General features: G+C 45.4%; 1 protein-coding gene across 3 annotated transcripts in view; it reads left to right on the forward strand.

The window, feature by feature from the left end:
* The window catches only part of RNF43 (ring finger protein 43), a 320896-nt gene that overhangs the window by 287470 nt on the left and 13373 nt on the right, over window positions 1–20053 (forward strand). For all 3 annotated transcript variants that reach the window (XM_069226861.1, XM_069226862.1, XM_069226863.1), the window contains one exon: window positions 18754–19452. In XM_069226861.1, the coding sequence (XP_069082962.1) occupies window positions 18754–18797 (44 nt within the window). In that variant the 3' untranslated portion in view covers window positions 18798–19452. The remainder of the gene's footprint in view (window positions 1–18753; window positions 19453–20053) is intronic.

A 20053-nucleotide genomic window follows, 5' to 3' on the forward strand; every position in this document is an offset into this window, starting at 1 on the left:
GAAAGGAAGCCCCGCCGTAGACGAGGATCGACGCGAGCAGAGCGGAAAGCCTTGGGCGCCTCCCGCCCCTGCCGAGGCGAAGTCGGGAGATCCCCTGCAAGCCGGCCACGTCCCTGGAGGGGCGTGGCCAAGCCAGGTACGAGCGTACCGGGACTGGGGCTGGGGTTCTGGGTGGTTGGCTGGGTTTAAGGGGGTTAAGGAGGGAGGGCTGAGATCCTGTAAGGAAGGGGAGCTCATCTGAGTAGGAAGACCGATAATTAACGAATAATCACACCCTCCGTATCCAGACCAGGGGATAAAAGTATAAGAGGGTCACAAAGAGGACACAAGAAAAGGAAGGCACTAAAACGAAAAGCAACCCCACTTTCCTCCACCTTCACAGAACCCCCCCCCTTTTTTACTCCTTACTAACCCTTATTAAACCGTGTATAAATAATTTGCCCCACTTACCTGTTCCTTTTTCCTTCTTTTGTTTGGGAAATCCTGGGTCATGAATACCGGCTGAACAAGACCTCTCCCTCCGAACCGGACCAGGCCGTCCCAAGAACACCAAAGAGCCCTGAAAAGAAAAGGGAATTATTTTATTTTTGGACTTGGAGTATAACAGTTTGGCGGACAAGTCAGTGTTATAAATCCCAAACGAGCAAGAAAATAAACATACTACCCCCTTAAGTGCTGTCTATCGCCTTCTTCCAATATTCCCTCGACGCGGGAAGGAGACCCCGCCACAGTGGTGTCAGAAGTGGGATTATTGGAAGAGGCGACCGAGACTGTCCGACCATGGAGGAGAAGTGTACCATATCCGATATGATGCAACAGTTGGCCTCCGGACAAAGACACCTGCAGTTAGTGTGGGAAGAGCAACAAAAAGAGGCCAAATTGGAAAGAGAGGCACTACAAAATGCCCTTAAGAGTCAGGCCACCATAATGGCCAACAACCAGTTGGTTCATGAAACCGCCATTAAGAATCTCACAGATACCATCGCTGCTACCCGTGTACACCCAAATGTGCCCAGTTCGGTCTTACAACGATATCAAGAAGGTGAAGACCCCGATGCCTTTTTCACCAATTTTGAACGAGTTGCTACTTCCGCTACTTGGCCTCCGGAACGATGGGGCCAGTATATCGCCCCCTTATTGACGGGGACTCTCCAAGCCGCCTATCAAGCGGTAAACCCCGGTGGAATAACCCCCTATAAGGATATTAAAAAGAGCATCTTAGAACGGGTGGGTTTTGATTCTGAACATTATCGCGTCCGGTTTAGGAAAGCCAAGTGGGGACCCAACGAAAATCCCCGGGGCCTATATTTTAGGATCAAAGATCTGGGTCTCAAATGGTTGGGCCCCATAGGGACAAATCGGGAAGACATTATTGAGATCGTGCTCTTAGAGCAATACATGGACGCGCTGCCTCCGTCCACGCGCAACTGGATCAAACAACATCCAAACCCAGATACCAATGCTACCATCGAGTTGGCCTGCGCCTTTCATCGCTCCCTTGAGTTCAAAGTAACCCCCCCCCCGGTCAACACCTAGTCCCCTGCGTCTGGGCTCGGGAACATCCTCGACAGGGGGACGAAGAATCAATGAGGACATAGGGAGAACCCGGGGACTGGATAGACCCTATATACAACAACCTCAGTGTTTCAGTTGCGGGGAATGGGGTCACATAGCTCGAGGATGCCCCCTGAAAACAGAAAAACCGGAACCCATGGAAATAGGGGTTACTAGGGGAAGAGTCTTTTATACAGGGAAAAGAGACACCCCTTATAAAAAGAGACTCGTTATCAATGGGAAAAGCACAGTGGCCCTCATCGATTCAGGTTGTAGCCAGTCTGTGGCCCGGGCCGGGTTGTTCGACGCCCATGACTGTACTTCGGGACTCACGGTATCAATCTGTTGCATCCATGGAGAAACCAGAGAATATCCCCTAATCTGGACAACCCTCACCTGGGGAGGAAAATAAATACCCATAAGAATGGGTTTAGTAGAACAACTGGTTGAGGAAGCTATTATAGGAACTGACTTTTCGGAATTCCCACAACTCCTAGACAGCCTCAGACAGCTCGAAGAAATTAACAACTGGTGGAAAGATGCTCCTTTCTCCGGTGAGCCTCTATCACCTCCGAGGATACGACCTAAACTCTCCCGGAAGGAGAAAAGGATAATGAAGAAAGCCTATACTCGAGACCTCTCCAGCACGCCCCGGGTAATTACAAAGGTCCTCGCCCTCACTGCCCTTCCCAGCTTCCGGACTTCTCAAAGAGAAGACCCCAGTCTGATTCATGCATGGAAAAGTGCACGGCCACGGAAACCTCAGGATAAGGGTCCCTCGTTCACCATAGTCAAGGACCTATTATACCGAGTCACATACAAAGACCAAGACGAAAAGAAACAGTTGATAGTTCCAGAACCATATAGACAACAAGTTCTACACTTAGCACACAGTCAGCCGGGGGGCGGACACTATGGGAGGGAGAAAACCGAGGAGTATTTGTTGAGAAAATGTTACTGGCCAGGGGTATTTTCCCAGATTAGGAAGTTCTGTCAACAATGTCCAAAATGTCAATTGATTGACCCAGGCTCACAGAGAAAAGCCCCTTTACAACCTCTCCCCATCATTGATGTGCCCTTCTCCAGAATAGGGATGGACCTCGTTGGCCCTCTTCTACCCTCGTCGAGAGGCTATCGTTATATATTGGTATTAGTGGATTACGCCACAAGATACCCTGAGGCTATTCCCCTCTCTAGTATTAACACCAAGAGTGTTGCCCACGCCATGATAGGCTTCTTTTCCCGAGTTGGGTTTCCTCGAGAAGTCCTAACGGACCAAGGGACCCAATTTATGTCCAACCTGATGACACAAATATGTCAGCTATTGGGGATCAAACAGTTACGGACGTCGGTCTATCACCCACAAACCGATGGCTTAGTAGAGAGATACAACCGTACCCTCAAATCACTACTAAAGAAAGCTATCTCGGAGACAGGTAAAGACTGGGATAGGAAACTCCCCTTAGTATTATACGCAATCAGGACACACGAACAAGCCTCTACGGGCCATAGTCCGTTTGAACTGTTGTTTGGGCGACAACCACGGACCCTACTAGACATGGCCGCTGAGATGTGGGAAGAAGAAGACGGGGAAAAAACCATTCTAAAATACGCACGAGTTAAAAACCCAACTACATACAGTATGGGAAAGCGTAAGGGAACACATGGAGAGGGCCCAAGACAAGCAGAAAAGGAATTATGATCGGAATACCCAATTGAGGTCCTTTTCCCTAGGAGATAAAGTGCTAGTTCTTCTTCCCAGTTCCGATAACAAATTATTGGCCAAATGGCAGGGACCCTACCCCGTAACAGGACTAGTAACTCCCGTAACTTATAAAATTCAGCTTAACGATAACCCCCCTAGGTCCCAGATCTTCCATGTTAACTTATTAAAAAGATGGGAAGAACCACCGAACGACCCAAGGCACGGCTGCCTAATTAATACAGTTAAGGAACTAGAGATAGGCTGGTGTCCCACTGACCCCCCTGGCGAGAGGGAGATCCCTCTCATTAATACAGAGATCTCGATTCAACAAAATAGACAGTTGAAGAATCTCTTCGATAAACACGTTCGGGTGTTCTCCTCGATACCCGGTAGGACACGATTGGTACATCATCACATCCTCACACCACCTGGGAAGACCGTGCGACTAAAGCCTTATCGTATCCCTGAAGCTAGGAAAATCCTCGTAGAAAACGAAATCGAGAAGATGTTAGATCTAGACATCGTAGAACCTTCCCACAGCCCCTGGTGTTCGCCCGTGGTATTGGTACCCAAACCTGATGGGTCTATACGTTTCTGTATTGACTTTAGACAGGTCAATTCCCTATCACAGTTTGACACCTATCCCCTTCCAAGGATAGATGAGCTCTTAGAAAGATTGGGGAAAGCAAAATACATGTCTACGCTTGATTTGACCAAGGGATATTGGCAGATCCCGTTGGATCCCGAAGACAAAGAAAAGACGGCTTTCGCTACTCCCTCCGGATTGTATCACTTTAAGGTTCTCCCTTTCGGGTTGCATGGCGCCCCCGCCACCTTCCAACGTCTCATGGATACCATATTACGACCTCATACCAGATACGCGGCGGCCTATCTGGATGACATCGTTATTTTCAGTGAGACCTGGGAAGACCATGTGACCCACATAGATCACATCTTCTCGGCGTTAGGGAAGGCTGGACTGACAGCCAACCCCGCAAAGAGCCGACTGGCTTTTAGGGAGATCTCCTACCTGGGTTATCACATTAGCAACGGTATACTTCGACCCCAAAAGAATAAAATCGAGGCCATCCTACACACCAATGCACCCACCACGAAGAAGGGAATCCGTTCCTTTTTAGGTCTAGTGGGGTACTATCGAAGGTTCATTCCCCACTATTCCAGTTTGGCGGCCCCCCTAACCAATCTTTTAAGAAAAGGACAGCCCAACAATATCCCACAACTAGACCCGACTCAACTTCATAGTTATCATACCCTGCAAAGGTATCTCACCACTCAACCGATATTGAAATGTCCTGAGTTCGACAAACCCTTCCATCTCCAAACGGATGCCTCCGATGTGGGGGTCGGGCCGTTCTCTTTCAAAAGGATGAAGATGGGGTGAACCATCCCGTCGTCTTTATTAGCCGTAAGCTGTTTCCCAGGGAGCAAAAATACCCCATTATAGAGCGCGAATGTCTTGCCATTAAGTGGGCTATCGAAAGTCTCCAATACTATCTTTTGGGCAGGCCTTTCCTACTATATACGGACCATGCACCCCTTACGTGGCTCTCAAGATACAAGAATACCAACAATCGTATTTTGAGATGGTTCATCGAACTCCAACCTTTCTCCTTCCAGGTGTGCCACCTCCCGGGTGACCTTATGGGTCAGGCTGACTATCTGTCCCGCTTTCCGGATCTGGTGGGGCTCGATCAGCCCCATTCATGTGAGGGGATGTGTAACCGGGCGCCTCCGGACGCCCCTTCCCCGTCGAAGGAAACGACCGACAAGGGATACCCCGGGGGTACCCGAGGGATTCCTGACGTGATGACGTCCAACGTCATCCGTCAGACAAGAACAGCCAACGAGAGGCGAGCGGGACTAGTCCGAGAAAGAGAAGCAGACGTCAAACAGAGCCGGAGAGAGGAACGCCACGGATCGCCGAGACGGAAAGGAAGCCCCGCCGTAGACGAGGATCGACGCGAGCAGAGCGGAAAGCCTTGGGCGCCTCCCGCCCCTGCCGAGGCGAAGTCGGGAGATCCCCTGCAAGCCGGCCACGTCCCTGGAGGGGCGTGGCCAAGCCAGGTACGAGCGTACCGGGACTGGGGCTGGGGTTCTGGGTGGTTGGCTGGGTTTAAGGGGGTTAAAGAGGGAGGGCTGAGATCCTGTAAGGAAGGGGAGCTCATCTGAGTAGGAAGACCGATAATTAACGAATAATCACACCCTCCGTATCCAGACCAGGGGATAAAAGTATAAGAGGGTCACAAAGAGGACACAAGAAAAGGAAGGCACTAAAACGAAAAGCAACCCCACTTTCCTCCACCTTCACAGAACCCCCCCCCTTTTTCACTCCTTGCTAACCCTTATTAAACCGTGTATAAATAATTTGCCCCACTTACCTGTTCCTTTTTCCTTCTTTTGTTTGGGAAATCCTGGGTCATGAATACCGGCTGAACAAGACCTCTCCCTCCGAACCGGACCAGGCCGTCCCAAGAACACCAAAGAGCCCTGAAAAGAAAAGGGAATTATTTTATTTTTGGACTTGGAGTATAACAGTTTGGCGGACAAGTCAGTGTTATAAATCCCAAACGAGCAAGAAAATAAACATACTACCCCCTTAAGTGCTGTCTATCGCCTTCTTCCAATATTCCCTCGACGCGGGAAGGAGACCCCGCCACAGAGGTACAGAGAAAATTCTGCAGCTGCGAATCACAGAACATTGCCTCATCCGCCACAGCCGCCACAGACATCGACGGCGCAAAAGGCACACACACCCCAGATCGCTTCAGCAGGACCGTCCAGGCCCTAACGGTACAAGCCACCGTATCCACACCCCGAGAACGAGCAGCCCTCAATAGGTTTCCCAGCACTTGCTCAAGCCCGTCTGGCCACACCGCATCACTCTCCGGGGCAAGATGCTGCAAATAACGAATTGGCCGAATCCAATAATACGCAAAGTGAGCCTGCACACAATGATAATAGAGCTCCAAATCAGGGGCTGCAAGTCCACCCAACACAAACGGTAGCACCAATTTTTCCCATGCAATGCGAGGCTGACCCCCAGCCCAGACCAGGCGAATCATCGCAGAACGGAGCAGAAAACCAGCCGTAAGCACCAGAGGAAGATTAATGAACAAGTACAAAAATTTGGGCAATACCAGCATCTTTGCCACCGCAATCCGTCCAGTTAAAGACAAGGGCAAAGAACGCCACGCCACAATTCTGTCCTCCAGCCAAGACATGGCTTTACCATAATTGGCCAGCCAGAGCGTCTCAACATCCCAACTCAACCAAAGTCCCAAATACCTGACCGGGCCATCCGCCCAAACAAGAGGATAGCAAGACTGACAAACCACTGTTCCGGACGAAAGAGGCAACACCACAGACCAGTTTATCGTTATTCCAGAGATTCCCCCGAACCGGACAATCTCATCTAACAACACGTCCAAGTTGTGTGCAGGTTCCCACACATACAGCGCAACATCATCCGCATACATAGATACTAGGATTGATCTCTGATGAAACGGCAACCCTCTAGCACCATGGTGCTGTCGCAAAAAGGCTGCCAGAGGCTCTATCGCAAAAAGCAATGGAGACAAAGGCCACCCCTGGCTGGTTCAACGCGCCACCACGAAGGGCTCCGATACACATCCATTCATCCGGAGATGAGCCACCGGCTGCGAGTATAGCAAACGTATCCAATTCGCAAAGCGCGCACTCATCCCCACTCTCTCAAGGAGCGCAAACAGATATTGCCATACCAGGGAATCAAACGCCTTTGTAGCGTCTAGAAACACTGCCACAGCCTCGTCATCAACAGCGATTGAGCCAGCAACGGCAAAGAATGTGCGCAAATTGTGCGCCGTGGACTGTCCCGGAACAAATCCCGACTGATCCGGCAACACCAACTTTGTCATCAGCGGCTGCAACCGTGCCGCTATCATTTTTGCCAATATTTTGTTGTCTATGTTAATCATAGAGAGCGGGCGATATGAATCGCAGCGGTATGCATCCTTCCCAGGCTTAAGAATCGTAACGATAAGCACCTCGCGCAGAGAAGCTGGAAGGACTCCAGTATTCAGGGCCTCTGCATACACCTCCAACAAATGGGGCGCCAGGATGTCAGCATATTCCTTGTAAAACGATGGGGTCAGCCCATTCAAACCAGGGGGCTTATTGCCAGGTAAACTACGAACCGCGGCTTTAACCTCTTCCTCAGTAAAAGGAGCATCAAAATATTCCCTGTGCGCTCTATCAAACCAGAGTAGACTAATCTCTGAAAAGTAGCCCTGGACCACCTCCTCAGACAATACAGTAGGAGCAGAGTACAGGTCCTGAAAAAATCTAGTAAATACCTTTAAGACTTCAGTCGTTCCCACTACCCGCTCCCCTCCTGAGTTGTTCATTTCAGTCACATAGCTGCTGGCCCACGGCCTGCGGAGCAAATTCGCCAATGTGCGCCCAGCTCTGTCACCCTCTCCGTATCGCTGTGCCCGTGCAAACTTCCCTAAAAAATGTATCTCCCTCAAAGACGCCTCTTCGTTCGAGGATACCGCAGCCCGAAGAGCCGCCAGCGTATCACCAGGCCAATCCTGCACGAGACGAGACTCCAGCTCCGTTATCCGAGCCTCTAGCTCAGCCAACTCACGTCGCAGCGCACCCAACACATCGTGTTCCTTCGAGATACAGAGCCCGCAAACGACCACCTTGAAAGCCTCCCACAACGTGCCTGTCGACCGCACCGTCCCCACATTTTGTTCAAAATATAAATCAATATCGCGACGTATCTCCTCACGAAACATCTCATCCTGTATCGTCCCCTGAGGCAACCGCCAAATAAAAGCCTGCGCAGGCCCGCCAGGTACCTCCAGCTCCAATCGAACCGGTGAATGATCCAACAGCGTGCGGGCCAAATGATCAGCGGATCGGGTCCACAGAGCCACATCCTGCAAACCCAGCCAGCGGTCAAGACGCGACCAACTACTATGCACGTAGTTGACGCATGTGCCCTCTCGCTCCACAGCGTGCTTCATCCGCCACAAGTCCACCAATGTCGAGTCTTCCATAATCGCAGATAAAACACAAGAGTCACATTAAAATCACCCCCCGTTCCCCGCACCCAAAGCACTGCACCTCCCCCCAACGACTCAGTCAGTCGCCAGACTTCCCTAAAAAAGTCCGGATCATCTGAATTAGGTCCATACACCGACACGAGACGGCACGGCCTGTCCAACAGCGTTTCGCTGAGTAAAACATAGCGTCCTTGAGGGTCAACAGTAATCCTACGAGTACGCCACTGCAGCCCCTTACATATCAGAATCGCTACCCCCCTAGCATAGCGCGAATAAACAGAGCCGTGACATTCCCCAATCCACCACGACTTTAAATAATGCAGAGTAGCCGCCACTAGGTGCGTCTCTTGTAACATGCATATATCTATATTCTGCCGCTTAACATATGCCGACATAAGTCGCACACCTTTCGTCTGCCATTCAAGCCTCGCACATTCCAAGTAAGACAACAGATCAAAGTCGCACCCACCGGTGTCATCCTCGCATCTCACCAAACACAAAGTGCAGTACTGCCACTCTCCCAGCCCGGCCAGCCTCGCTCAACCACAAAACACAGTGAAGAGAAATCAGAAAAACATAGGGCAACAAATCCAAGAACCCCCCCAACCACCACCCACACAGACCCCCCAACCGGGTCAAGTCAGAAGCCCTCCCTCCATGAAGCTTTTCTATCCCAAACACGAAAAGCCCAGGCACCAGTCCATGTTAAAATCCAAGCATTTAATAGCATTTCTGAGCAGCAAGACAAAAAATCTTGACGCGTTTCGGCAACAGTATGCCTTGTTCACAAGTAAGTAAGAGCAGGTGTGAGTGAGCCAGTGCTTTTTAAATACACAGTCATGTGACTTCAATAACAAAACTCCAACTCCCATAATATATATATCTCATACAAACAGTCTTCCAAACAGAAAGAAGCCTCTGCCACACGGTGTCTTCACTTTCTTTAATTTGTCCACAAACACAAAATACTCTACGTGTTTCGGGAGTCGCAGCTCCCTTGATCCCGAGTGTATTACAGTCCATACTTCACTTTCCATTTATTCTCATGCTAATATTGACAACATAAAAAACTGACTCATGCCTTTCCTTATAATACGGCGGCCGTCTTAAAGTTTATATTATATGCTTATTCCGTCATAAACATAGAGTTAAACATATGTTTTTCTGTGCTAAATGGATGCTTAATTCGCGCTGTTGGTTTTCTAACATATTTCATTATCAATGTTTCCTTAACACAATCTTCCCTATCTCACAATTAAATCACTAATTACTTCAATCCTTATTTTTAAGCAAACACGCCTCCTTAAATACCATATTTTTTAATACAGTTTTCTTACTTAAATTATATTTTTACACAAGTTTAATTTACACAATCAAAATTACGTCCAGAATCAATAATTCTGTCTTCACCAATCAACCCCTTGTTAGATATAATAGCTCTATTGCACTTCTAGGTCAAAACAGTCTTCCTTTCTGTAGAGATAGAGAAAAGAAAAATAAGAAATTTAAACAGACCATAAGCGCCATTATTTTATGACAGATTATACATCACCCCCTAAAACAGCTATAAACCTATTCTATATTTCCCATATATGTCACATTCCTTCTTGAATACATTCTTAACTTTAGTGTTTGATTGCAGCTCTAAGCTGTTATTGTTCAATTAATCAGATGTACGGATAATTCTTCATCGTTATTCAATCCATCAGGTTCCATTGTATTGCATTCAATTATTAAACGAGATTCTAATTTCCTCAACTCTAAGGTTCTATTTCCACCTCTAATATTCTACACTATTCTATCCAGTACCACAAATTTTAACACATTTGCATTACTGCCATGATGTTCCTTGAAGTGTCTAGCTACCGGACAGGACTAATCGTCATTTTTTCTGGCTCTCATATGTTCAAGTACTCTCTTTTTTGCCATATGTATCGTGCTCCCTATGTAAAATTTATCACAGGGACATTTCAAGGCATAAACACAGTAATCAGAGTGACATGATACATGTTTCCTGATTTTAAATGGTTTCACAATAACATTAAATCTAATTTCTTTACCATTCTGGCTGTGTCTGCATGCTTTACACTTTCCACAGATATAAAAACCTTGTATCACATTTTTCTCCTTTATTGGTAATAAGGACTGGCTCAAGCTATCCCTTAGGGATCTATAGCTTCTAAATGTAAATGTTGGATAATCTGATATAATTTGTGTTAAATTTTCATCCGTTTTCAGTGCTGGCCAGAACTTTTTAAACATCTTCTTTATCTCATTTGTTTTGTCATGCTATGTTGTGATAAATCTTACTTCATTACTTTCTTGAATATTTTTTTCACTAGTAGATCTTCTCTTTTGATTTTTTTAACTTTCATTAATGCTTTCTCTATACAACTTTCCGAATATCCTCTTTCTTTAAATCTCATTGTCATAATCTTTGCTTCAATCTCAAAAGCCGTATCCAGACTACAATTTCTCCTAGCCCTTAGTAACTCACCTTACTCACTCTGAATTAAGTTTCTGGGGTGACTAATAGTGGTGTGTAGTAAGCTGTTACCTGCCATATCTTTTCTATACAGCGCACATTCCAGCTTATTATTCATCACATATACCTTTACATCTAGAAAAATAGGTTCTGAAGGATGTATCATACTGCTAAACTTCAAATTTAAAGTATTGTCATTCAAGTTTGTAACAGATTCAATAGCAGACTCCTTGCTCCCTTTCCAAATACAAAAGATGTCGTCTATAAATCTCACCCAAAGAATCACCTGATCTTCAAAACCTGGGATATCTCTGACCACCTCTTCCTCCCACCAACCCAGGTATAAACCTGCGTAGCTAGGAGCAAAACAGGTTCCCATTACCGTCCCCTGGCACTGTCGATAAATTGTACTTTAGAAAATGAAGAAGTTGTTTGTTAAACACATATACACCATTTCTAATAGCATCTCAGTATGTAAAAGATAAGACAACGATCTTGCTCTCAAAAAGTGTCTTAAAGCCTTAATTCCTTCATCATGGGGTATGCATGTGTACAAGCTTGTAACATTCAGACTTATCAATAAATAATCTTCCTCCCAAGTTATTCCTTCAATTATTCTTAAAAAATCAGTAGTGTCCTTTATATATGAGGGCGTATACATATATCTGTATACACGAACATTAGAGGATGGTGGGTAAAGAAATATTGACTCACCTTATGCAAATAAATTACGCAAAACGTCTTGTCCTATCGCTGCATCCATTCTGTCTGCGGCATCTAGGCAGTAATACTGAGTAAAGGTGTGGCTGCTAGTCCACGTTGCCGCTCTGCAAATCTGTTGTAGAGGCACTCCTGCAAAGAGAGCTGAGGAGGTAGATACAGCTCTGCTGGAATGAGCCTTGACGTTGGCTGTTAGTGGTTTCCCTGCTACCTGGTGACAAAATTGTTTAGCGGTGGCTATCCACTGGGCTATATATAGACTGTTTGGTAACAGGGTACCCCCTTAGCCTAGAAACAATAGATCAGCTTTACGAAAGCTGCTAGTTCTTTGTATGTAGAATTTTAGACATCTTTTGATATCCAAGGAATGAAGCGCTCTTTCTGCTGGAGTTTGGGAGTTTGGAAAGAAAGTCTTTAATATTACTGGTTCATTCAGATGAAAGTTCGAGGAAACTTTTGGAATCAAGTTTGGATTAGTTATAAGGATGACCATGTCCGATTTAAATTGGAGAAAAGGTTGAGAGATTGCGAAAGCTTAAATGTCACTGACCCTCTTTCCAGAGGTAAGCGCTAGAAGAAGCGCTGTCTTCCAGGAAATATATTTCACTTCTGCTTTGTGAATAGGTTCAAAAGGATGTTTCATCATTTGTGAAAGTACAATATTGAGGTGCCAGGGAGGAGGAGGGAGTTTAATTGGAGGAAACAATCTGAATAATCCCTTTAGGAATTGCTTTGCTATTCTGGAGGATCAAAAAGATGGTAAAGTAGCAGTACGGCGGAATCGAGAAATGGCCGCCAGCTGAACCTTGATGGATGAGTGAGAGACGCCTTATTTTGCCTATTGAGAAGATAAAGATGTATGTGTTCTGGAGAAGATGTTAGAGGGTGGATACTGAAAGCTTTACACCATATACAGAATAGTTTCCACTTGAGTTTATTTGTCTTATTAGTAAACTGGGCTCTGGCATTGGCAAGCACTTCTAGACAGTCTGGTGGAATATTTAAGTCAGCAAATTCATAGAATTCAGGAGCCAGGCCGATAATCGAAGAGAAGACGGGTTGGGATGACGAACCCGGCACTGAGTCATTGTTGCAAGTCCGGTATTGGTATCAATCGAATGTGAGGTTGTTCCGAGAGGAGCAGGAGCTCCGTGATCCACAACTGGCGAGGTCATCTGGGAGCTATCAGTAATAGTCGGCAAGGTTCCCTCTTCATTTTCTGTAAAATTCTCGAGATTAGCGGAAGCGGGGGAAAAGGGTAGGCACAGATTCCTGACCATTTGATCAAAAATGCATTCCCCCTCGACCCTCTTTGCGGATGCCAGCTTGCGTAGTATTGGCATTTCTTGTTTTCTTTTGTCGCAAATAGGTCCAGACTGGGTTTGCCCCAGTGAAGAAAGAGATGATCGAGTTTTGCCTGGTTGAGCTCCCATTCATGGCATGTCGTCAAGGTTCTGCTTAACAAGTCCGCCAAGGTGTTGGATATTCCTGGGATGTGTTCTGCTCTTAGAGTTATCTGATGTTGAAGTGCCCAATTTCATATCTCCTGCGCTTGAAGAGACAGCGCTGGCAATGTTGTACCTCCCTGCTTGTTGAGGTAATGCATTCTTGTGGTGTTGTCGGTTCGTATCAAAACCGATGAGCCTTTGATCCTGGTGAGGAAGGGTTTGAGCGCCAGGAATACAGCTTTCAATTCCAACAGGTTGATGTGGAGCATCGTTTCCTGGGTGTTCTATTTCCCTCTCACTGTCAGGTCTTTGAGGTGCGCGCCCCATCCCTCCAGAGACGCGTCTGTGGTCAGAACATGCTCTAGCCTTTGATTTAAAAAAGAGCGACCCTCGGAGATGTGGGGGGTTTTCCTGCACCATCCTATGGCTTGTTTCATTGGTGGGGTTATTTGGACAATATTGTCGCAGGATCCACTTATTTGCTTCCATTGACTTGTCTAGCTGTTGCTGAAGTGTTCTCATGTGGAGACGGCAGTTTGGAATTAACGGAATGCACGAGGAGAGCATCCCCAGAAAAGATTTGCAAATCCAGACAGCAGTGATCTTTCTTTTGCTGAGGCGGAGCGCTAGACGTCGAATCCTCTTCTGCCTGTCCAGAGAGGTGAAAGCTTTTGCTTGTTCCGTATCTAATACAGCTCCTACAAAGGTAATGTTGTAGGTGTGATTTTTGGTAGTTGACTGAGAGGCCTAATCTTTGGAAGAGGGAGAGTCATGTTGCTGTGTCTCTGGCTGCCCTGGACTCTGTTCGTGCTTTCATTAGCAAATCGTCCAAGTATGGAAACACTTCAATTCTCATTTGTCTGATGTGGGCTGCCACCAGAGCTAAGACCCTGGTGAAAAGTCGAGGAGCCAATCTCAGACTGAAAGGCAAGACTCTGAATTGGTAGTGGGTACCTGCAACTCTGAAGTGTAAGAATTTCCTGTGATTGGGGTGGATTGAGATATGGAAATAGGCGTCTTGGAGGTCCAAGGCCGTCATTAAATCCCCTTGGTTGAGTCATCGTAACACATCTTGTAGAGTGATCATCCGAAATGAAGGTCTAAGATAGGTTGCCAGTCTCCTGTCTTTTTCCAGATGAGGAAGAAGCGAGAGTAGAAGCCGGTTCCCCTCTGAGACTTCGGTATGATCTCTATTGAACCTTTGTCTATCATATTGGAAATTTGTACAAGGAGCTCTTTTAAGTGGGCAGGTGGGGGTTCTTGTGGTGGTACCTCCAGAGGAGATTGTTGAAAGTCCAGGGTATGCTCTTTGGTGACAATATCGAGGACCCCTCAGTCTGAGGTGATCTGGGACCATTGGTGGATGAAGTTGGAAATTCTGCCCCCTATCCGAGTGCTGGGATTTGAATTGCAGGGTACCCAGCGATCTAGCTGTGTCCATGTCCACCTTTATAGATTGAAGCACATCATCAACTTGCTCACTACATAATAGTTCTCCATCATATTGCATATCCAGCTCCTTCATCTGAACCTCTGTGCGGAAGGAAATGGCCTTTAGCCACCCCTGACATCTTAATACTGCCGCTCCGGCTAGCTGGCGAAAACCTGTAGATGACACATCTATTGCACAGTCTGTGATCTCGGCAGAGATCTTCTCTTCCTCCTGCAATATCTTCCGAGCTTCAGCTTTAGCACCCTCGGGAAGGAGATCGATGAATTAGGAGTTTGCTGACTGTTGTAGCCGCCATTGTGGAAAAATGTTTCCCTATAGAATCCAAGCGCCTTCCTTCATTATCCAGGGGCGCGGAAAGCAGGGAGGATGGATTTCTGGATCTACGCTGGGCCGCCTGAGATATTACTGAATCAGGTTTAGGTCGACCAATTAAACAGGCTGGTGAATTTTCCGGTGTTTTTTATTTTTTGTCCAACCTAGGAAGCTCCGCTGGAATGGAAGATGGGGTCTGCATTACTTTAAGGACCTCTTCCCAGATGAAGCCTACAATTGGGACTGCATGAACTGATTTCCTGGTGTCTTCCTTAAAGTCGTAAAGGAAACAATCCGATGGTTAAGATATAATGGGGAGCTGGAACCTTTTAGCTGCCCTTTCCATTACACTATCGAATCCACCAATATGCAGTGGTGGAGAATCTACGGTGGCGGAGTAGAGAGGTATGGTGTTTGCATTTAAAACAGAGAACACATGAGCCTCTTCCTTTAAGAACACTGGAAGCTCCCCTTCCCAGAGTAAATTGTACCGGCAGTTGCCTGCCAGAGCCAGTTCTTTTTTCACCTTGTGAGAGAACAATCACAGTACCTCTGAGGATTCTTACCTAAACAATCTTCCTCCTTCCAATCAGGAAATGTGTGTACCTTATTCACTTGAAATCTTTAACGATCTGCTGTCAAGGGCAACATTTGTTATTGGTGTCAGTCTAATTATGTCAGTCAGAATGCCATTTCCATGTGTCCCCTTCATGTGGGGGAAAGAAAGCTGTGACTGATCCCCACCAAGGATGCATGTTTGTCTTCCTGCCTCACCTTGTGTGACTGAATGTGACATCTGTAAGAAGATGTGACAAAGAACTTTTAACAACTGAAATGTTATCATACAAGATACATTTGTAGGACAGGAGAGCAGAAGAGAAAAAGAGGAGGAGGCTGGAAAGATAAGCATCCCAGCCTGCTTCTGTTTTCTTACCAACTCCCACAAAAGATCACCAGAAAGGGAGGTCTAGGGAGGCAAGATCAAGTAGCAGGCAAAGATGGCAAATACCTCACTGTCTAGGTGGGGGAGCCCATCTGAATCAACATATACACCACGGTCTCTGGACTCTGGACAGCCAAGGTAAAGAGATATTATATCAATTTATTGGAACAAAAGATAGTACACTGTGCCCTGAGAGAGTTTCTGCCCTCACTGGGATGAAAAAAACATCATGACTTCAACAGACAATACTATTATACCAACAAGCAAGCACTGGCGCTTGGTAAGAGGGGTCACACTGACCACAATACACATCCCAGGAACTCAGAACCAGGAAGTGGACTTTCTCAGTCAGCATCACAAGACAAACCATTAATGGGTCCTGAATGACGGAGTCTAAATGAAACATCCTCGGAGAATGGAGATTCCCAAGATTAGACTTCTTCACCACAGCAACAACAAACAAAAAAAAAATGATGAGACTTTGCATCCAGAGAACCAAAATGGAACTCAATGGGAAATATCCTTTTTATCAGTTGGTTGCCACTATTCGTCTGCGCCTTCACATCCGATCCCACTCGTGCCATTGGTGATTGTAACGCTTCTCAAATAAAAAAAAAACAGACAATGGTGCTACCTGGACCGTCTAGCTCGATCATTCATACATCATAGACCAGATATTCTGACCAGACTTCAGGGCCATATCCAACATCAGAGCCTACAGTCCTTGAATTTTCGCCATGTTGCTTCTAACATCAGACAGTACAGATATCTAAATCATCCTCAGAAATCCATGGAGATTCTTAACAAAGCTAATTGTTCGTCAACGAGATCATTCTACGCTCTAAGTTGGAAGAGATTCTGCAAATGGTGCCACAGTAAATGTCTCAGTCCTATTTCATGTCAAGCAGAATTACTTCTACTTCACTTGCTGTGTCTAGCCAAATAAAAACTTCAAATCTCCTCAATAAAAGTCCACTTGGCTGCTATAACTACATATAGGGAAAGTCCTCATAGCAAGCTTCTTACTTTAAAATCCCTATAATTAGGGATTTTCTGGAAGGACTAAGGTTTTTCCACCAGTAAAAAGGCCATCTCCACAATGGGAGCTTTCACATTGATGAGCTTTCCTTTTGAGTCTATTCATAGAGCAATATTGCAGCATCTCTCGTGGAAAACTGCCTTTTTTATCACTGTCTCCTCAGATTGAAGTCAGCAAGATATAAGCCTTGTCAGCAGAAGAACCATTTACTCTCTTTCATTTCAGTAGGGTTGTTTTAAAGACTCAACAATCATTCTTACCCAAAGTTGTGTCTGATTGCCGCATTAATCAAAATTGTATCTTGTGAACTTTCTTGCCTGACCCATCTAAACCAGCAGAGAGGACTTTCTACTCGTTAGATATTAGAAGAGCTATGTTGTTTTATCTGGAGAAAACGTTTGTTTTCTAAATTATGGCCATGATAGACCAGGGCTGGGCACTTATAAGCAATTCATTGTGAGATGGATAGTGGCTTGTACTTCCTTGTTACCAACTTTCTGACAAGCAACTACCAGGAAAACCCAAAGCTGCAACACAGTTCTATGATGTGAATCTGGAGAATTTAAGCTTCGTTAGTCTTTCATTTTATAGATCTGGTTATGAATCATGGACAAAGATATTCTATGGTGTTTCCGTGGAAGAAAACTATGCAAAAAGGTGTTCTGTGGTCCATGCATGCAGCTGGGAATTATTCTAGCACTTATGGGCAGTCATAAGGACATTAAAATTTACCTTGGCCTGGCCTAAGTGCCACTGTTGGCCTGTTAGTGTCTGTATCATTTAGACTTGAAGGGGAATGTCTTTGACACCTTACCTGCTTTTTTTAAGGACTACCAGTAGCTTCGAAAAATCATTTGTTCATATCAGTAAGATGTAAATTGTTGTATTCCAATTTAGCCCCCCACAAAATCTAATGCACATTTAGCTCTGTTCTCTTAAAGAAGTGGGTGGTATTGACAAGGGGCTGGCTGAGCTTTTTTATATGGTTGTGGGGTGCAGTTTCTGACCTTGTATTTAATGTGACCATCCTAGCATTTTTACTTTAGCCCCAGTTGGATTACTGCTCTCGTCCATTGTAAATTATTTGTTTCTGTCCTTTATTTTCCTGAGCATGTGGTCTGACCTACCAAGAATACTTCAGGATTTGATAAGTTATGGCTCAACAGCTTCTGTCATATCCATTCTTTTATCATTTGATCAATTTAAGAATGCAAGAGTGTAGTAATGTTTGTTCTGAGGCCGGAACGGAAAATGGTTTGGTGAATGACTGGCAGGTTGTTGGCTTTATACACATGGCACACCTGTGATAGGTCTAAAAAGTTCAGTGTAGTATACATCTGCAAGACTGGGGAGTTGTATGAGACCCATCTTTTATTAAATCTAATACCAACTATGTTTTGAGTTGACTATCCTTAGCCAGTAAATGTCCTAATTTCTTTTGCCAAACAAGGAGGGATTTGTGAGAGCTTTTGGGTTTTTCTATGTTTCCCAATTGCCCTGATCTTCCTCCTTTCTTTCTTTAAAGTGGAGTACTGTGATGCTATGTGTTTTTAGGTTTTACCATTTTTATCCATGCTTCCCAATTACCCCAATCTTCCTCTTTTCTTTGTTTAAAGTTGTGGAGCACAGTATTGTCTACTTTTTAGGTTTTACCATTTTTATTTTTAGGGGTGTATTATTGTTTAGAAAACTTTAATGTGTCACATCGTCATTTGAATGAAAGTGTGAGCGGGTGTATGGCCCGGGAAAGGCTTGGGTAGAATAATGGTGGAATAATTGGCAGCTCAATATGGAGAAGATGATACAGATTTGAAAAGATTATGCGCTCTGAAGATCAGTGGCAGTTGGATGGGTGACAGGAGGATAGACAGATGGCTGACCGCTAGTTGGGATGAGCATGTGGACAGATGCCGTATGCATAGGTAGTGGGAATGGGTGGTGGTGCTAGAAAGGAAGGTTTGATTGACAAATCAATGTGTGTATGTTACTTTAACTGACCTATGTCTCTTATTTCTATTGTAGGATCAAAGGAGGAAATGGAAGGGATGTGTGAGCATACAGTTTAGCACACTAAAAGCTAATCTGTGGAACTGCAGATGGGTTGAAAGACCAAGAAGGACAGTTCCAGTCCCAAACCATCCAGGCTTCAAACATCAGTGGAGAAACAAAGAGGGTTGCACACAAGGAAGGAGGAGACCTACACAGTGTCTCTGAACTCAAAGAGACGAGGCACCCCATTCCATAATCGTTGCTTTTGAACACACAATTGACTATGCCAACTCTTATTGCTTATACTATTGTTGGCAAGCACACGCATGTCTGTTTCATGCATTGCCTATGAACCTTCACAGGACTGTCTGTACTGCCTATCGCTGATGCTGAAACAAACAATGCAGGCACCCAAAATGTCACTTCACTAATGGATTAACTCAGAGTGTGGCCTCTGAATCAAGGCAATGCCATGTTCATCCTTCTGTTTCAAACTAAAACCCCCAACCCAGCCAATAACTTGCCCTCCACCAATCCTAAAGGAGCATAAAGTTTCAACCCAAAGAGGGCAGTTCCTATCCTACCACACGTAGTATAGGTGGCCTTACCCTTAAGTGGAGTCTGTTCAACCCCTTTGTTCCAGAACCAGTACATTATTATTTCATATTGCAGACTTCAAACTCAGGCATCTGCACCAGTGGAAAATCGGAGAGAAAATACTTCAAGTCATCGGTGAGTACCTGTTAGTACTACACTACAACTGTCTGGTTACTGTATCTTTCTAGCACCTTTATTATAGTATGCCACCAAAAGAACACATCCACAAGATGTGACCTTTTTTTCCCCATTGACAAAAACCTCAGGGTACAAAATCGCTCTGAGTCAGAAGACAAGCCCATTTACCTTTGCATGTCCATAGGGTTACAGTGTAATCTGATGCTGCCACTGCATAGGGGTTTAAATATCTGATTGAAAACAAATTATTTTGTGTTCCATGGGATGTCTAGCTCTGGTTAACATAGATGACTATACACGCATTTCTATCTGTTGATCTAAAAAAATAAATGTTAGTCATGAAAGTCATCACCAGGTATTCTGGTCACAACTCACACCTCCCGCGGGTTGTCATAGGAGAAATGCAGCTGCTGCTGCTCCCTGTTGTAGATGGCGGTGCAGCGTCAAAGTCCTGTTGTCTGTGATAAGGTGGCTGTTACATGTTTGTAGTGTATGTGGCTGTTGAAAAACATGCTGTGCAAACTCCTGCCATTTAATGTTGCCATGAACATTTGCAACTTGCTTTTGTTTAAATAACTTTTTGGTCACAAGATGTCTT

The sequence above is a fragment of the Pleurodeles waltl genome, chromosome 3_2 (genome assembly GCF_031143425.1).
Source record: "Pleurodeles waltl isolate 20211129_DDA chromosome 3_2, aPleWal1.hap1.20221129, whole genome shotgun sequence".
Taxonomy (NCBI): Eukaryota; Metazoa; Chordata; class Amphibia; order Caudata; family Salamandridae; genus Pleurodeles; species Pleurodeles waltl.